A 20,589-nucleotide genomic window follows, 5' to 3' on the forward strand; every position below is an offset into this window, starting at 1 on the left:
TCTGGGTACAAGAACCCTAGGTGTGCAGGGTTCTGAAGTGATATGACTCCTGTTTTCTTCTCAGATAACAATGGGGTAAACCCCTAGACCCGATACTGATCCTATTATCTGATTGGACTGGGTATTAGTAGAAAACTAAAATAGCCATTTTGGTCTATACAGCCATAGCATATAGTAATAAGAGTAGGCTAGTTATAATGTATAGGCTGTGCAGGTGACAGTGGGAATAGGCCTACAGCACATACACAACTGTCATCATTGAAGTAGGCCTACCATGTTTTACAAACAGTAAAGAGATGCTACATTTACTTTGATACTTTAGAATCTAGACTAGAGCATCAAAGTAAAAGTAGCCTACTCAGATTTTTCAAAATTTGACAAACATTTTTCATGACACGTTGTGAGTTTGTAGCTCTGCTATTTTCAAATAACTAAAATACGGCTTATTTGGCTAAACGTATGTTTTGTAGGCTATTAATAATCTAAATCTGCACAAAGTAGGCCTATAGCAACTAAAGCTGTCACATAATTTTAGTTGTGTCAAAAGTAAAACATTTGTTTAAATGTTTAATAAAATGTTTAATAAAATGGAAATACTCAAGTAACGGTATTTCAAAAGTCTACTTAAGTACAGTAGCCTATTTGAGTAAAGGTACTTTCCACTGCTGGATTGGTGCAGCTGTATTGCCAAAGAGATGGCGCCATCTGGTGGTTGAGTTGACAACTCGTTCTTCTTTTGCGCTAGGCCTAGCTGAGTTAACTCTGTGTGTGTGTGTGTGTGTGTGTGTGTGTGTGTGTGTGTGTGTGTGTGTGTGTGTGTGTGTGTGTGTGTGTGTGTGTGTGTGTGTGTGTGTGTGTGTGTGTGTGTGTGGGTGTGTGTGTGGGTGTGGGTGTGTGTGTGTGTGTGTGTGTGTGTGTGTGTGTGTGTGTGGGTGTGTGTGTGTGTGTGTGTGTGTGTGTGTGTGTGTGTGTGTGTGTGTGTGTGTGTGGGTGTGTGTGGGTGTGTGTGTGTGTGGGTGTGTGTGTGGGTGTGTGTGTGTGTGTGGGTGTGTGTGTGTGTGTGTGTGTGTGTGTGTGTGTGTGTGGGTGTGTGTGTGTGTGTGTGTGTGTGTGTGTGTGTGTGTGTGTGTGTGTGTGTGTGTGTGTGTGTGTGTGTGTGTGCTGATGACTAGACGCTTCTCGATGACTGTGGAGTCCAAGATCTGTGTGAAAGAGCCTGGGGCAGTCTGGGCACGGAGACGGAATTGTTGAAGGTGGACGGGGTAAGCAGGCTAACATAAGATGTTGGTGTCTTTGATTTTCACATGTTGATTCATTCATAATCCTCAATAATTTTTTCAACGTTAAATATTTGTTAATTACTTGGTGTTTTGAAATCGAAGGTATGGAACATTATTATAGCCATCACAATCAGAACGGTAAGCTATGTCTGAGTTATATAAAATAAATAACTAAATGAAAATGTCCTGTACCTGCAGTAAATTATTTATACTGTACCAAACTGTATTGCAGACCAAAGGGAAAACACAAAACTGTTTATTTTGAAGTTAAATTGCAATATCTTTATCTGACTAATCTAAACTGGCTGAGACTCAGCCATTTCCATAGCTCCAGTCATCACCCACAATCCCACATAGTAAACCTCTCCATCAAACAGGGACAGGTCCCCCAAGATTTTAAACTGGCCACTGGCGGAAATTGCGGAAATTGTAATTGCAGAAATTGCGGAAATGGTGGAAATGGAAATTGCGGAAATTGCGGGAATGCGGAAATGGAAATTGCGGAAATTGAAATTGCGGAAATTGCGGAAATGGTTGAAATGGAAATTGTGGAAATTGCGGAAATGGAAATTGAGGAAATTGCGGAAATTGCGGAAATGGTAATTGCGGAATTGCTCTTCAGTTATAGCTATCTATTTGTGGGGGCTGCGGGGCTCGAGCCCCCATGAAGAATTTGTAACACCTCTTTTGTCCTCACTGTCTGGACTGTTAACGTTTGCGCAGTTCAGGCATTCAAATGCAAAGGAGTGTGGGGGGCGGGCCCCGTGACAATTATAATAACTTTTCCTCTCTGATTATAGGCCCAGCACGTCTGTGTACCTCTTGGGAGAAATCAATTTCACTTCAGTCCATTTGTATATTATTTTTATTATCTTTTTTCTTCTTTTTTTTTTCTTTCAAATTCATAACAGCAAGAATGAAATATAGCACTGCAGGCCCCGTGAAACAAAATGACAATGAGAAGTATTCCATGCACATCCATCACTGTTGGCATTGTGCACCGCAGCTTATAAAAACTGCATGCTTTCATGACCTTTATTTAGCAAACATTTGCCAACAAATTATCTGATTTCACTCCTCTTCCCCAGTACAGATGTAGTTTTTCATTCAGATGAGATTATATTTTTATGGCTTTAGACTGTGGCATTCACTTGTTTCCACAACAGCTGCTGTTCAGAGGAGTGGACCATAAACATGACATATCATTTCAAGGGGCCTGGAACAGTGAAACAAGCAGAAATTAACCAGCAGAGGACATAATACATCAATGTAGCACTACAAGCAGAGAAACAAAGAAAATGTTTTTCTTTTTTTTTACATTATATCAAAAAACGTAAGCATGTGTGCTTTTAGAAGATGAAAAATGACGAGACGATCAGGACAGAATTCCAGCCCAACAAGTTCTTCTCCAAACCATGATTATTGATTATGATGATTCAATACAAAATGATGCCTGATAAATAACATTCATATTAACCACTTAAACCCAAGACTCTGTATTCTGGGAAAACCTTTGCAGAAAATAACAGATCGACAAGCTCACAACGGGACGTTGCTGTGTTGATCGGCTATTTTCAGTGAAGATATTTAATGTAGAGCAAAAACAGAAAAGTGTCTAGTATAGAGCCTTGAGGGACTCCGCTAGACACAGTATGGGATTTATGTGGTTGACAATTTCATCAGCTAGAAGCACAGCTTACAAACATAAAGAGCATACTTATAGCTAGGGTGTTTGTGTTGTATGTATTTTAACTCTCCAAATGGTGAAACCTCAGTGAGTATATCTTAAGGAGACTTATTTTTTTGATTTTGATTTTATAAATCACTATTCTGTTTTTGTATTTTTTTTTAAATTTTTTGTCCATTACATTGATAGAATATTGTATACTGTAAATACATCTTGATGTGTAACATGTTTTCTTATTCAATATGTGTTGTGATTTATTTTCTTTTTTTTCAAGGTATATGTAATTCCTTTAACATGCAATCCTCTCTGACTAAGGTAAAGAAACAGGACTTGATGTGATTGGTTGGGCCTGGGAGGGTGTGGCCATGACACACAGACCTGTCACTAGGCAGGTTATGGAACCATGCGAACCCAGCCAGGCCCTTCACTGGAGGGTACACAGGAACATCCTTAGTGTTCATTGAACTCTGAGAATGTACAAATGTTGCTTCCATTTAAATACAATCAAAGTTGTATGAACGCTTTTGTGGAGTGTTAGTGGACACCTCCTCCGGAAGTTTACCTGGCAAACTACAAGCTGCTGACAAAAAAGAATAGCAACACTTTGCCTTTTTTCTGAAAGGGGTAGGAGCGTGAAGCCGAATTTATACATCGCCGTACAATCGTGTCGCTTGCCGAGGATAACTGATTTGCAACCGAAAAATTAAGTTAATTAATGTTTTGGCAAGCAACATGGTCTTATGACCAGGTATAAATTAGACATGAGAACTCGGTGCCCTTTTAAGCAAGCATTTTTGTCCAGCCTTTCATAAGATTTTTTTTTTGTTATCCTAGCAAAATTCCTTGTAGTTATAGACATTTTTTATTCAAAATAAGATCTCAATATACACGATTCTCTCTTTTTTGACTATGTACAGAAGTGCAAAAAAGTCAACCTTCATCAGTTTCTAGGTTCCCCCTCATTTATTTGCTGTTGGCTAAGTAAGAGATCAGTGTACGTTCTCTACCTGCCACATTACCTGACCCCACCAGCAACAACCCCAAAAAGTGACCAAATATGCAGCTTGTTTTCCAACATGGCCCAATTTCCAGGGAGAGTAAAAATATTCAAACAATAGTTACTATTTGAAATGGATACAGTAGAAAATAACTTCTTTACTCTAAACATCTAAGAACAAGATTTTTATAATAGTCTTTTTCCCCATATATGACTAGTTACAAACCTTACAATCATTAAAATATTACTTGGTTATTGGCCATTGTTTTTGCCACACTGGCAACAGCATCTCTCTTCTACTATTTCCTCATTGTAAGATATAAAACATCTTTGATCAAAGAACTCAAAAAGACCGGAGAAATCAACAATATGCATACAATTCATATAACGTAGAAAATATTGAGTTTACAATCATAATCATTCTAAAATCAACATTACATGGAATTTCAGAAAACTGTATGATGAACACACACTTTTACCTTATATTCATTATAAGAAAGAAATTGTGAACTAATTATATCAAAAGATTGATCAAAACAAATTGACGTGAAACACACCTTCAAAGAAAACACAAGAAAGAAAAGAAGAAAAATAGACAAAAGGATAACAGTGACAATAACATAGTGCTCTTTGTCCATGTGTAACGGTTTGGATTAGGCAACTGGATGGTTTAAAATGGCATGTTGCTTTGTGCTGACCCAATGGAGTATTCTAAGGCTTTGGATGAGTAATACAATCATAATAGACTCGCCACTTTCTTCGAACTATTCTTATTCACCAATTCAGCATGACTGAAGAACACCCAGAATACAACAAAATGTTGTTCTAGAGACCTACTCTAAACACCCACACTTCCATTTGGCCCCACTTATGTAGCCCGAACATGTTTTTTAAATATAGCCCCACTAGTCCACCGACAATATCTAAGAACAATGACACAAAAGAGACTTTGGCTGACCATCAGAAAACAATTCTCAAGTAGACATACACACAGGTTCTCTTAAATATATTAGATTATTTACACTGCACTGAATCCACAAAAAACTAAACAAAACAAAAGCAAATCAATTCTTACAAGCCACAAATTCATCTTCAGTCGACCGTAAACCTTCTTAGCCATTTCTTCTTTTTCACCTCTCAGCAGTTTGGTGATCGATCTCTGAGCACGAGAGTTCCTGTCATATTGCAGCTTGGAGCTATTTTATCTCCATTACATCTCAGGCATTCGAGACTTTGGTCTGTCAAGCAGACCAACAGCCTACACATAGCTCACCTGTAACAAGATTTTCTCTTTGATTCAGAAGTCTCTACACTTATATCAAGAACATATGTGTACACATCTTGTTCTTTTCTGTCTTACTAAAATAACATACACCACCACGACCACGTTCAAACAACAGCTACAAACTATTCAATCAACACAAACTGGGGCCAAAATGGACCAAATAAATGTAATCTAATCATCATGGTGCTATTGAGACTTATAGCGATGACAATGGATGCTAGATACTCTCCAAGACAAAAAAAAACATATTAAAGGGAATTGTTGATTTCAACACTGTGTAACACTGCTAAAATGTAACTCGTGTTTTGGAGATGTATGGCACTTTGACATGGAGCCTGCAAGATTAAAGACGTGTGCTTCAAAGATAGAAAGATAGGCTACAAATTGTGAACAACATATCACAAACATTCAATGGTCACTTTGCTTCTAAGACCACTCATCCAATTGAATCCACTATTGATTTAACAAAGAAGAACAAAATCAACAAAGCAATATGCATGCATATTATGTCATTCAGTGAAATTATCTTTCTCTATGTTCTCTTATCTTGATCTACAAACTACATACAAGGTGCACCTTTCAACCTTTGTGTAAACAAATGAACAAAATTAGCCCCCCTCCCCCCAAAAAAAGAGAAAACAAACAAACAAACCCACCCTCCACCTCCCCAAATTAAAATAAAATAAAATATATGAAAAGTAATAATTCTTGGTCTAAGAAGGTACCAATGTCGTTTTCTGACTACGGCTCCACACATTTACCTCATGTTGACATTCAAAGTGTGTCTGGTGAATAAAGATAAGTTGTCTCCACAGAGTGGGAGGCAGACTACAGTATAATGTAAATAGTTTTCTCTTCAGTTCGGTCAGTATGTTGTTGTCACTGTGTGCATAAAATACGCACAACAAAACCACAACAAACTGAGCCTGCTGTTTTAACATGCAGATAAATTCCGCTCCAGTTTAAATATGATTCTCCTTTACAGGCATGAAGAACGGTCGCTCATCTTGGACTGAACACCAGCACACTCCAATTTGATCTGTAAAGAAATTTGCTTGTATTACAGTGTTATTGCTACTTATTACTGTTATTGTTCTGTTATGATTTAGTATGGTGTTATTACTGCATTGTGTAAGAGGAAGAGAAGGGGTACATACTGTTCTGATTGAGAGTCCTACATCTGGGTCATATACTTGTGACTCAGATGCTCTGCAGATATTATTGGAATCTGGACACACACACACACACACACACACACACACACACACACAATAATGATTAAAAAAAAAATAGTGTGCAATTGTTTACCTTCATGCACATCAAGATCAACATATAAATGCTGTCAGAGGAGGCGCAAACCTGATTGGCTGTTGTTGCAAAGGGATTTGTGGCAGATGTGGCGGATGCAGACACAGTGGCTGGATTAGCACCGTGCATCATGGGTACTTGAGGGAGGGAAAGATCACACAGGCATTTGAACCCAGGGCAGTGCATTAATTAAGCTTAATTTATACCACTGTTTATTAATGTCAGTTCTGGGTAACCACATAGCAGTCCAAATGGACCCTGTTAAGGGTCTGTATCTCAGAGAGAATCTCTTCTACACTGTAAAATCCACAGTGATAAAATAATTCTGAGAGTTTTCGAATGTACGGTACGGAGTTGTCCCTATGCGGACATTCCCCTATTTGGAATCTACGGATGACCAATGAAACGGCTATGCTCTGGGGTCGTCCTTACATAGTAAGGTGAATTACAGACGTAATCCACCTCCGATTTACCTCCATATAAGGCTCAGTCTGTGACATTTGTACAGTCTCAGTTCTATTGAATCTACCGGTAGGCCTACTAATAATACTGAAGCTTCATGGTTCAAGGTTGTACCTTATTGTTACATCTTGAGAGTAAAACAAATATGTAGTATGTACAGTACATGTGCATGGTTTCCCTGTAGTATAGTACAGTTAGATAAACTCTTAGATAAACTCAGAGAGGCTTGGAGAACCTCAACCTGCTACCAGCGCTCCCAAATACTAGAAGTTCACTCCAACAGTCGACTTGTAACCTCAACCTTTTCTTCTTTTTCACCGCTCACCAGTTTGGTGATCAATCTCTGAGAGGTTCCCTGTCATATCGCAGCTTGGAGCTATTTTATCTCCATTAAATCTCAGGCATGAGAGACTTTGATCTGCCAGGCAGGCAGACCAACAGCCTCACCTGTAACAAGATTTTCTCTTGGATTCACAAGTCTCTACACTTGTGTCTCAAGGACATATCTGTGTCAGTACAGATCCTGTCACTTTTTTATTGCCATTTATATTCATTGACAGGCAATTTATATCACATTGCAAGCAATGTTATGCCTTTTTTTTTTTAAAGAAAGAAAGAAAAGAAACAAAAAAAAGTACATTAAAACGCGCGCGCGCGCGCACACACACACACACACACACACACACAAAATTTGGACCACCTGGTTGTCCTCGGACCTGTTGTTGAGACCTTGCTAAAACTATTACTATTTTCCGACATGTAAACAGCAGTTGTCAGTATCGACACCGTTGTGTGATGGAGCCTGAATTAAGATTTATTTACAGAGTAAAATAAATAAACTGTTGACTCACAATTTCCAAAGAGGGCACTGTTTTTCCTTTTTTGCTGATGGGTTCCCATATTTAATTCATAATCTTTATTAAGAGTGGTTTTATTTACCCTTCCTGGGTAAACACTTAATGTATGCCTCCACCCATTTTCAACATATCTTCAATTGTTCCTTACTAATGCTGATGATATTAGGTGGCACATACTGTACTGTACTTATTGCATACAGTGTCAAGAAAGGACAGCATTATAGCACAGCATACCAGGATGATACACAGAGAGGATCATGACAAATGAATGTGCATAACAACAACATCTACTTTGCATAGATTAATTTACAATTAATGTTATGCCATCAGTTTGACTGAAACTCACAATCCATCCACTGTACTTTAACAGTTTGAAAGGAATGCCTAATATATTGGATGTGTGTGTGTGTGTGTGTGTGTGTGTGTGTGTGTGTGTGTGTGTGTGTGTGTGTGTGTGTGTGTGTGTGTGTGTGTGTGTGTGTGTGTATACACAAAGTATGCAGTGCAGATTAGGTTCTAGGGCAAACTGAACGCAATCATATATCGTGTAGTGGGTTGAGGTGGAGTGTGAATGACTACAATGGTTTCAAAGTAAGGAAAGCTGGCACCTACTTGTTGGTGCCATGCAGAATATTGAGCCTGCCCATCATGCATTGCAGCAGGGATTGGATTGAAAGGGAGATGGGGAGAAGAAATCAAGACAACCCATTAAGTGTCATAATGTCACACAAATACGGGAGAAAGTTGTTGTGAGCACAGAAGACACACTGGACTTTCATAAACTTAAAATGAATTAGTTGCAACACATTATGCTAATATGAGACGCACGCACACACGCATGCACACACACACACACACACACACACACACACACACACACACACACACACACACACACACTTTTAATAATAATAATAATAATACTTTTAACACTTTTAACACAAAACATTAATATATACAGCCAACCATGCAACCCAGAGATCCTGCTAAAAGAAAGAGTTGTCTGGAAGACCTTGCTTCAACTGTCTGCAACCTTTCACCTGCAACCCTACATGCAGCAAGTGAGTATAATCAAGTTTCTTCGTTTAATATTACATATAATATATTTTTATATATATATTTTGTAATTTCTTTTTTTACATTGACATGACCTGATGAAGATACACAAAAGGATCGAAATGTTGTCAGCCGAATAAAGATGTTTTTGTAGCTATTATGGTGTGCTATCATTTGTGAACATTGCAAAAAAATAAAATACATTTGCAACAATGTGATTGCTTCTTTGTAGTTCTCCAAGGAGTCCAAGCACTTTCACACACAGTACAGTCGCAGCTGTTGGCCACACAGGAAAGGAAAGGTGGATTTCTCCTGAATGTCCCCTAGATCAGTGTTTCCCAACCTGGAGCTTTGGTGCTCCGCTTGATGTGTCCAAGTGCTCCGCGTAATTTGACCGAAATTAAGTTATAGTGTTACTTTCTGTCAAATCAGGCGGCACACTAACTATCCCCCTTAAGCAATATTATAGCTACTGGGCTGCAGGCTTCTTATTGTTGCGTCATTGTTGTCACACGTCTAACCATTAGACGTGCGATAACTACAACACGGAACAATAGACTCTAACGACCCTCGGCCATTGAAATGTTAATGCTTAGATGCATCCAGAAGACGCTACATTTCGCTCCCTCCAGAAAGACTGGAGTGTGCAGAGCACATATGCACGTAGACAGCAGACACATACAGTCCCGACCCAAACACTGAGGAGGTAAAGTAGGCTAAACGTGACGTTGTTGTGATTAAACATAATGTGCCACGAAAAATAGCTGTCCAAAATAGATGTCCATAGATCGCCTCGTTCGGACAACCTTGAATTACACTAAACCCTGCATCTAGGGCCTAAATGCAGGGTTTAGTGTAATTCAAGGTTGTCAAGGACAGCCTGGGGAGATGTTGCTTTGTCAGCGTAACACACGTGGATGAAATTTAATTGACTCACATTTTTTTCAAACATATGGAAGATAATATCAGTTTTGTTAGAATTTGTACAGTTGATTTCACAGTGCAGATGTATGCACTATAGCTTATGGGTCTATGTAAACGACATGTATTCCTTCCTCCGTACATGGGCCAATTGTGTTCGTATTTCACCATCACGGACCCCTAGATAAAGAGGTGGACAGGTACTTTACCCCTGCCCTTCATAAAAGCACTTTTTAACACTTTCACGATTCAACACTTTTGATGTCTCTCACATATTGGATAGTTGGCCCATATTATGGTTGCGTCACGCTAAAGGCTATAGGCGCAGCCTAGGCACGCTGTTCTGCTACTCTCTGTCATCTGTGCAATGCTGTGTATTTGACAGACCGTGTCAAATCCGCCAAACATGTACAATTTGGAATATTTTTTAACTATTGGCAGTCCCTGGCACAAGATTGTTTATGATGGGGGTCTACGACCAAATAAATATTAATTTGGGGATCCTTGACATGAAAATGGTTGAGAACCACTGGCCACTTCCAAAATCCCACCCTGGCCAGTGAAGATCAAACTACCTCATCATGAGCTGATGGGTGCGGCGGTGGCTCAGGGGTAGAGTGGCTGGATGTAACCACAAGGTTGCCAGTTAAAACCCAGGCTCCGCAGAGTTAGTGTCGAAAGTGTCCTTGAGCAAGACTCTAACCCCTAATTGCTCCTGATGTGCTGGGAATACCGGAGAACTTTGGTGCATTTAACTCTAAACAACTATCCTCTCTCTGTCTCAATTCAATGCAATTTAAATAAAGGTGAAGTAAAACTAATATGCACTAAATCGTGGGGAGTTGGTATGAATGTGTGTTTGAATGGGTGAATGTAATGCTAAATCTATGTAAAGCGGATAAAATCACTACCTGTAAATGCAGCATTTACCATCATATAAATGCACCATTTATGGGCTGCTATGGTTTAGGTCTTACCTGATGGTATGAAGGCAGCCTGCTGCTGAAACTGCATGTTGGCCAGAGCTTGTTGGTACTGGAACATGCCAGTATTGAACATGGTGGTGGCACCGTTGGCTTTTTCAAGTGCAGGTCTCTTTGGTAAAGGAGGCAAAACGGGAGGAAGCCCCTGATGGAGGGACCAGGTGGAGGAAGGGGACAACACCAAAGTAATGGGATGGGAGTGAGGAAAATCAAAGAATGGTAGCAGTGACATTCAGGACAGAGAGAGGAGAAAATTTCATTAGAAAATAAGTTGCCAATGAATCGGCTATAAACCTTGGCAAGCACTTGGCAAACTACTCTACCCTTGACAGAGCAGGCCAGAACACTGATGCTAGCTTAGGGACCTGTCATATGACTAAAGGGATAACAAAACAGTCATTCAGAGATCAGAATGTTAAGACGAGCTATCTGTAGTGACAGTTGTAATACAATTTACAATAGAAATTATGTAGTTATTGGGAAAGCTGCACTGCTAGCTCCATGATAATACTATAAGCCACATTAAGACTATAATGACACCTCTTCCACAAGGATACATGCAAAACAGAAAATGATCATGCATTAGGGCTACAACACAATACATAGATTATCATGTCACCAATCCATTAACGAAGGGAATGAATGGAGGTGATGAACTGACTGTGGACAATTAAATGGGCAGTTAGTAGGATCAGGTATGATTTTTTTTACACTTTTTTCTTTTTTTTTTAGAGAATTGGAACATTTATCCATAATTTTTATTTGTTTATTTTGTGTTCTTTTGTTCTGTAGTATAAATAGTTATGGCCACAATCAGTTTATCACCGTTAAAGTTCAGTTAATATCTACTTTGGTTTATGTCTAATTTATGCTCCGTCGTATGACCGCGTCGAACAACTTTTTTTCTTTTAATCTACAAGCTCAAAACGGAGCGCATCTGCAACCCGTTGTAAACTTATTTTCCGCATATGACTCCATCATACGACAAAGTGTAAATCAGCTTTAGTCAAATCTACAGTATCTAATCCAACACAGCTAACAGTACATGCCAAGCTAAAAGGTGAAAGGTCATAGTACCAGGTCAAAGGTTGCATCGAGGGGTCGCTTCAGTGATTTGTCAGCCAACTGTGTCTTAATTAGCAGGCAGCGAGCACATGATGGCAATGGGCCAATGGGGTTCAAGCGCATTAACATAAACCAGCAAGCGGAGGTGCATCATGGGAGCAGCAGTGCAGTTTGGGTTGGTGAGAAACAAATAAAAACAAACAAACAATAAAACAAACAAACAAAATAAATAAATCATTGGAATGCAATATACAGCAATAACAAGACTAAGGCATGCACTTTAATGACAATAGGGTTACTAAAAATAACCATGGCCCTTGACATTGTTAATGAATAGAAATATATTATTCATACATAATATTAAACTACTAAATGACTGTATGTGTTAATTGGCTAATACTACCCAACATTTACTGTCCCCCAACAGTAAAATGTATATGCAGCAAAACCAACACAGCGACACAAAGACACAGCACAGTGCAGTGGTAGGTAGCAGTTGCGGCCCAGTTACATAACAGCAGTGGTGGAAGAAGTACCTTTTAAGTAAAAGTAGCAATACCACAATATAAAAAGTGAAAGGCCTGTGTTCAAAAATGTTTGCTTGAGTAAAAATACAAAGTATTGCCATCAAAATATACTTAATGTATATGTTGTGATAATAATAAGTGGACTAAAGTAATTTAAATGCTCAAGTAAAGTAAAAGTACCTCACACGTACAGTAGTAAATGCACTGCACACACCAGCATGGTTTGGTAATGAAGCACACCATAACCACTTAAAGCCCATATGGATGAGCGGTGTCCCTCCGGGCTCTATAGGGCATAGCAGTGGCCCGGGTTTTATGGTTCCACTGAAAAAATCGACCATTAGTTTTTCCCATGGAGATTTACAAAAATATTGATATAACTTATTTTAGAATCCATCCAGGATCCTGATGAATCATGACCATAAAACCTTTGATTCTGTGAAAAAAAAAGAGAATGAAAACCGCTAAACAAAGGGTATTTATTAAATGTATAGATCTACAAATGCACCATGTCTCTGTCTGTGTGTACGGCTGTAATGCACATAACTCGAGAACTGTTCGCCCCACCGACTTCAAATTTGACACCCCCACAGGGAGTGCAGTTCCCAGTCCGTCGAACCCACAGTTCTCCGGAACCACCACAAAAGTGCCCCTGCCCAGGTGGCCTGTTCTGACATATTTTGGCATGCCTGACACAGAACTCCATATATTAGGAATAAAGGGACACAGAGAGATAGATACAGAAATCTCCATATATGGGCATAAAAGGGATGCAGACAGATGGGTGGAACGGGTACTCTGACACGGGTACAACGGGTATTGCATAGCCGGGTGGGGCATGGATCGTTACTGACTCTGTGATCTTTTGTAAATCTCTATGGGAAAAATAAATGGACAATTTTCCAGTGGAACCAGAACAACCACGGCCATTTCTATGCCCTATTATAGTGTACAGGTATTTTCAGTTATTGTGGGGAAATCTTTTGGTGAACATACGTAGGCGATCTGATCCAGTGAAAGCTTTCCCCACAATATGGATGCTGGGGTTTAAGTGGTTAACTGTGCCTTAGTGACAAATAGGAATCCGTGTTGGGTACATAGGGGTCTGAAGGGACAGAGGAGAATGTGTGCTGGGAGCTGCAATACAAGCATCAGGGAGATGTTTTCAGGCGAACATTCGTTGACATTTCCAGATCTAAGCTCACGACTCAGCTATCAGCTATTTTCGGCAAAGTTATTTGGTGTAGAGCACTGGTTCTCAAAGTGACGTCTGGGGACCCCCAGGGGTCCTTGAGGGGGTTCCACAGTATAAAGTATTGATGGTTAGGAACTAAATGGAGCCTTATGGTTCTGAAACTCCAACACTGTTGTGTACAAAGTTCTGCTAACTGTTGGAGTTAAATTAACAGTGAGGATTGTGGTCCCAATGTCCAGATATAAAGCATTATATCCAACAGCGGTCCGTGGACGAATGCATAAACTGGGGGTCCTTAAAATGAAAAGGTTTGAGAAACACTGGTGTAGAGGGGAAAAAAGGAGGTTGCCTATTATAGACCCCAGGGCTATTCAGATCCACCAAGTATATTGGGTTTAAGTGGTTATTTCCTAGAGGGGTATTTACCATGGCGGCGGCGGCAGCGGCCTGGTTGACTTGGTGCTGGGCAGCTTTGATCTTGGCCTGCAGGTGTGCCGGTGGGTGGAAGTACTTGCACTTCTCCCTGGAGCAGCGGCCCTTAATGTAGTCCATACACACAGTGACTGTGTTGTCATTGGTGTCAATCATGGTGCTGTCTGATGGGTGGGCAAAGCGACAGTCGTTCTCCCCGCGCGTGCAATTACCTCGCTGGTACTCCCGACAAACCTGGCGGACACATGGGTGGGCCCACACAAAACACACAGACACACACACACACACACACACACACACGCCCGCGCAACGTGAGCGAAAGAGTCTGTTGTCCGACTGAGTAGCACAAGAGGTCACGGTGCCAATGGGACAAAATTCAGGACACCCAGTGAAGTATGTCAATACAATATTTTTAACGTTTATACACATTTTAACTCGACAGACTGGACTATACTAACAGGCTGGTCCAACCATATTACTCTGGATTGATAAACATTTCAATAATCTCTCTCTCTCTTGTCCTGGCCTCTCTCCACAGGCTGCCGGTCCGGTTCAGAATCCAGTTTAAACCCCTCCTGTTTGTGTACAAAGCCCTCAATGGGCTGGCCCCCTCTTACATCACCGACCTCCTATCCTATCCCCCCTCTACCAGGACCCTCAGGTCTCTTAGGGGTTCCGCACTCAAAAAAGAGGCTCAGGGGCGACCGCGCCTTTGCTGTCTCAGCCCACACTCTGTGGAACAAAATTCCCCTCGCAGTTAGGTCTGCGCCCTCCGTTGAGTCTTTTAAATCACAACTGAAAACATTTTTATATTCACAAGCCTTTCCACCACCAACATGATCCTGCACATTTCCTTTTAGATTATTCTGTCCTATATGCCTGTTGTTTTATTATTGACGTCTTCCGCACTGTATTGTATTGTATTGTATTGCATTTGAAGCACTTTGGTACAATGAGAGTTGTTTTTAAATGTGCTATATAAATAAATTTGATTTGATTTGATTTGATACACACGCACGCTGCACGCACAGAAACACTGGGTTATTTCCCTATGTTGTTATGTCCCTGATGCTGCTATTCCTGGGTAAGCCAGTAGGGGGAGGCATCAGCATGGAGCTTCAGTCTAAAAAATCAAGGGGCTCAATGAAGCGGGACGGGAGCTGACACAATTACCATACGACATAGACGAGGTGGCCGAATGTGTAATCTGACTGATCTCATGAGACAGTGTTGTTTTCAGAATTGGAGCAGTTCTTTGTGAGACTGAGAGAGCAGCCCTAACTCCAAATGCCACCATAAGTCCTCTTTGAAGTGAGAAGAAAAGCACTGTGCCTTTTACCAAATGAATGTTTACCTGTGTGCATGAGGAGGTGGCTTGAGGCCGATGGGCTGCCAGACAAAAAGGCCACCAGACATGTTATCTGCTAAGCCCTCCTTTGTCTGCCGTCAGGACAGCTCTTCATCCACAGTACTGAAAGGGTACAGTGGCGTGCACGGACATTTTGAGGGGCAGGTGCTCAAGTGAAACTGCCGGCTGCCTTAATAGTGTGTGAGATTTATAGATTTTGTGGCATAAATAATATATTTTAATCCAATCGATGTCACCATGTGCCACATACTGTACACTGTACAAAACAAATGAACAAACTGTACAAAACACTTTCAAAAGGGCACATTGCTGTCCAGAGGGCAAAAGGGCAGGTGCTCTAGCACTAGCTCTAGCTGCTAGCACTATAAGTCTATCTATTACTTGTGGCCATAGCTGAATGGGTGATAGTTATCCTACCAAACAGAAGGTCCCCAGTTCAATTCCTGCAGGCAATGTGTTGAATGTGTGTCCATCTCTGAAGCAAGACATCAGAGATGTAACCTCTAACACCCACCCCCACACCAACTGCACTCAAGTCTGCCCACTTGGGCAGTAATCAGCATGGGTGAAGCTGAAACTGAATTTCCCCCATGGGTCTAATATATATTTGGACCCCCTATCTGAAAATATTGTATGTCAGGGACCCCCGTAAGAGATTATTTGTGTTAAAAAAGAAATGAAAATAAATTATGGCAACATACACAAGTAGCCTAGGTAACATTGTGTTGCATCGATTTTGCACAGATTTTGAGCTTGTAGATTGGCTACCTTTGAATAGCTGAAGCATAATCATTTTGCTGGGGACCCCCAGGAACACTCCCAAGGACCCCTGTGGGTCCCCAGACCCCACTTTGAGAACCAGTCTATTTGCAGTAGCACACATATGCCTCTGCACGCACGCACACAAATAAATTCACCACCAGTGCCATCACTGCCACAGCTGCTACTGGCTGCAGGTCTTATTAAAAAAGAAAAAGACGTTGCCTTGTTGTCAGGCAGATGTTAGAGAGGCGGGTGAGCAAGGGAGGAAGGGATGGGAGGAAATGAGGGAGAGAAAATAAAGCATGAGAGAGAGGGTGATGAATAAGAAATAGGAGGACAGAGCGAGATAGGGATCAAGGGGATAGAGAGCAAAGAGCGTCCCTGAGGAGATGGTGTATAAGACTGGCATGGGAAAGAAGAGAGAGAGAGAGAGAGAGAGAGAGAGAGAGAGAGAAAGAGAGAGAGAGAGAGAGAGGAGAATTATTAATAGTTCAGGTGTGAACCTGAGGGCTTGTCCGAACAGTTGTTAATCATGCGTAAAAGACAGAGAAAGCCAAATTTATACTTACCAAAAACAGCAGACCTACAAGCTCACAATGCGTTGCAGATGCGACGTGTTGTGAGTGAGCTTGTAGGTTAGCTATGTCCAGTGTGCGACACGGTTGTGCAGCTAGCTATAAATTGGGGCCTAGCACACAGGAAGTGCTTAGCTGGCCAAACAAATAAAGGACCCGCTAATCATATTTTAGTGCTCAGTCCCCATGGAAACTATCCCCCTGGGGCAGGCAGGCATATCACCATGGTTGCAGCAGGTAAGCAAAGATACAATTCAATGCAGACAGAAACAGTATGGCTACGTGAGAAAGGAGGGATAGACAAAGGTTGCGATTCTGAGGAAAGGTATGGTCTATACAGCGGAGGAAAGGAGAAGGATGAAAGGGGGTTTCAAGCATGGGGTCTCAAAATGCAACATTTCTTCAATGTTTCTTTGAATCTCAGAGCAAACAGCACAGAGGATGGAGTCATGTTCTAAAATAGGAATTTCTCAGCCTTAAAGAAACAGCTTGTTTCCATCGTTGAGCTCGGTATGTGTGCTCGCCTACAGACATCCAGCAGTGTTTATTTAGAATGACATACATGACAGACTAAAATATGGCTGGCCCTTTTCTTTAGATATTTTTAGCAAACCCAGTTCTTTAGAAAATTAGGCTAGAGTATTGGCTCAATAAAGCCGTGTCCCCACCGCCACCAAACAGACAGGCCGCAGGTCTTCATCTTCAACTAACAGGCAGTAGATCTTTACTCATAGAAGGCAAAACATTGACATTGTTTTATCAAATAAGAGTTTGAATTTGATAGATCTTTATCTGTTTGTTTCTGTGGCGTTTACCTGGGTTAAGCTTTGATTTAGAATGCAGTTTGCCAACTGGTGGACAGAGTTTACAATCTTTCTACACCTCTTCTGCAGCATCAATCTGGCTCCACTGCTCCAAGCTGGCAATGTAGCCAGGACTTCTGACACACCTCAACCTCTACAATTTCTGATTAGTCACGACAGCACTTTGAAATTCAATCGACCCGCTCTGGTTTCTTTCCTCTGGTATCATCATGCTTCCTCTTATGCTTTTCCTTTCTTGGCTTCCTTCTTCATCTTCATTCCTCCTCAGTCTCATCTCCCAATGACGGTAATAGGTCTGCCCATTGATCCCACCACCCCACCCCACCTCCATCTCTCTTTTCTGTCATTGACCGGTTCCCTCTTTCTGCATGTTGCGCACTTGTTGGCAGGGTGCAGAGACTTCCCCCAGAACCACCTCCATTAATTACCCACAGTCCAACAACGTCATTCAGAGTGTAAACCTTTTCAAGATTCCCGCCCACCTCTTGCCAGTTTCCAATGATTTCCCCATTATCCCAGTGCAAGCGTTTCCAGGGAAGGGCTGCATAATGGATGAGATTGACTTACTGTCCAATTGCAACCCGAGAATTGCCGCTGTTGGCTTCGATTTTTAATGATTGATTGCTTTTGTGGAAGAATAAATTATTTATTTTAGAACATGATACCCTGAAACACTGATGACTTTGGAGAGATACTTTCATTAACGTCACTTTCTCTTTGCTTTAGTCTCAGTAATGACTATATTATGGTAATGGTGGCATGTAGTTACAGTAACAGAAGCTGTGTACCAGATCCATAATTAAACTGTACAAACAGGGACTGCTTAAGCAGCAATCTAACGCAGGCCTATAATATTCAAATTCAGATATGCACATCAAAACCTTTCCATGAGGATGTTTGCGTAACAGCAAATTAGGTTGTGCGATGCCCTCATCGGGGGGTGTGTGTATTTGATTTCTGCTAATCTGTCTTTTAATCAGTGACTGATATCAGAGTGAGAAATCAATTATGCAGATTGTTTCATGTGTGTGTGTGTGTGTGTGTGTGTGTGTGTGTGTGTGTGTGTTTTCCTCACCTCCAGTCTGTCAGTCCTCATGAGTTTCTGTGCCGCGGCAGCAGCAGCAGCTGGTGCAGGAACGTTGTGGTTGCTGGTGACCAGTACAGGCCCACAGCCACTCTGCATGATGTCAGCAGGCATCAGGCCTGGTGACACGGGGCCCAAGTAAGGATTAAATGCAGCGGCTGCTGCAGCGCTGGCATTGCAGGTGGCAAGGCTGGGCGAGACTGAAAACATGGGCTGTGGAGAAACACAGAACACGGGGGATTCGGTCAAAATGAGGAATAGATAAATTAACAGACGATGGTAGCATTTTAATTATAATACTATACTATAGTGGCATTTAACCCTTCTAAATATAGGAATGTTTAGCCTGTAGATGGGGCTTCCCAAACTTTTCAGCCCGCAACCCCAACATATAATAAAAAATAATTTATCTCGACCGGTCAAGATAAAAAATATATCGACCGGTCCAGATAATATCTCGAATGGTCCAGATAATATCTCGACCGGTCCAGATAAATTATTTTTCTCACCATGGCCTCCAGGGCTCTGTACCAAACAGATACATCTATAATATTTCTTTCAATAGGCGCTAGTAGTAGTGGCCTTCAGTCTCCAGAGACCATGGCACAAGCGCACTTGGATTGGATCAGGTGGTGCTGAGGGAACTTATAGTTTAAATAAGCAAAACATAAAAAAGAAGAAAATAACTCTTTTAACTGTTGCTTGCACAGGAGAGAGTTACTGTATGTGTCCATTTGGTGGCATCTGTACACTGATCGAGTAAAATGAACAGAGGATTTTATTGTGTAGACAATAGACATCAAATAATATCTGCCTACAGATACATTATACGAGTCATTGTATCCTTCCTCATTCCTACTCAAATTACCCCTGCTCGAGTTAAGCACGCAGTACAGTAAAGGGAGAAACAAGAGATGGTATAAGTCAGCAATATACTGTAGCACAACAGAGGATGGGACATGTAGAGGAGAGAGAGAGAGAGAGAGAGAGAGAGAGAGAGAGAGAAATACAAAAATAGACACTCATGTCTTAGTAGAGCAAATACAAAGTTCACTCCTTTAGTCCTTTCCTTTGCTGCTAGCATTCTATTGGCACAAACATGTGTTGGTTTCTTGACTATGAGTATGTGTGTTAGGGCTGCACGATTCACTTAACATTGAAATATAGTCAGTTAGTTGCAAGAAAAGTGTGTTTTTATTTTGATTAAGTCTTTGTTACTCATTGCATTTATCAGTGCCATATCTTTGTTGAAATGGTATGTAATGGTTTAATTGTTCCTCCGTGAGTCTGATGGATGGGGATAAGGGTTGTGCAATGTTCTGAGGGCAAAGAGCAACAGCTGCCAAATAAGGTGTTTGAATTAATTGCCAAGTTTTACATAATTGAGAAACCCATTTTTTTAATGAATTGCACGCAATTCATTAAAAATTGCACGCGTGCGTGCGTGTGTGTGTGAGAGAGAGAGAGAGAGAGAGAGAGAGAGAGAGAGAGAGAGAGCGAGCATGTGCATTCGTGCGTGTGTTTGGGTGTGTAAAGAGAGATTATAGGCCAACGTGTAAAAGTGTAGTTGTGTTAAAAGGTATTGGCTGCCTCAGAGACAGTTCCCCACTTTGAGTGAGGTTGACGAGTGTGATGGTTGATGGAGCGGGTCACAAGTTCTTCCTGCGTGTTGGTGACCTCCGCCCCAGCCTGGGCATCATCTGCGAACAGCAGCAGCCAATATGACATATAGTGAGTAATGAAGCAGAGTCAGCCAGGGGGCTGGACAGCGACATTACTTTAAAAACCCCTCTCTTGCTCTAAGATGGTTCAGAAAATCAGATAATAATGGCTTGGACATTCCAATTAAGAATTAATTTATTATTATTTTTTGAGTGGTGCAACCTCTCCTACAATCAGCAATGTCCGTGTGTATCTATG

The 20,589-nt window shown here is 41.1% G+C and overlaps 1 protein-coding gene across 3 annotated transcripts in view; it reads right to left on the bottom strand.

Annotated features, from left to right (window-relative positions):
- Nucleotides 1–2,127: 2,127 nt before the first annotated feature.
- The window catches only part of LOC308320737 (muscleblind-like protein 1), a gene marked incomplete at its 5' end in the record, with an annotated part of 59,674 nt that continues 41,212 nt past the window's right edge, over nucleotides 2,128–20,589 (bottom strand). The window contains 8 exons of one of the 3 annotated variants that reach the window (XM_080771389.1): nucleotides 2,128–6,288; nucleotides 6,407–6,477; nucleotides 6,609–6,694; nucleotides 8,489–8,515; nucleotides 10,831–10,981; nucleotides 11,914–11,967; nucleotides 14,050–14,289; nucleotides 18,661–18,882. In XM_080771389.1, the coding sequence (XP_080627515.1) occupies nucleotides 6,424–6,477; nucleotides 6,609–6,694; nucleotides 8,489–8,515; nucleotides 10,831–10,981; nucleotides 11,914–11,967; nucleotides 14,050–14,289; nucleotides 18,661–18,882 (834 nt within the window). In that variant the 3' untranslated portion in view covers nucleotides 2,128–6,288; nucleotides 6,407–6,423. The remainder of the gene's footprint in view (nucleotides 6,289–6,406; nucleotides 6,478–6,608; nucleotides 6,695–8,488; nucleotides 8,516–10,830; nucleotides 10,982–11,913; nucleotides 11,968–14,049; nucleotides 14,290–18,660; nucleotides 18,883–20,589) is intronic. The other 2 variants (XM_080771391.1, XM_080771390.1) reach the window with 2 other exon arrangements.

Source organism: Protomyctophum bolini (genome assembly GCF_963924005.1).
Source record: "Protomyctophum bolini genome assembly, chromosome: 9".
Taxonomy (NCBI): domain Eukaryota; kingdom Metazoa; phylum Chordata; class Actinopteri; order Myctophiformes; family Myctophidae; genus Protomyctophum; species Protomyctophum bolini.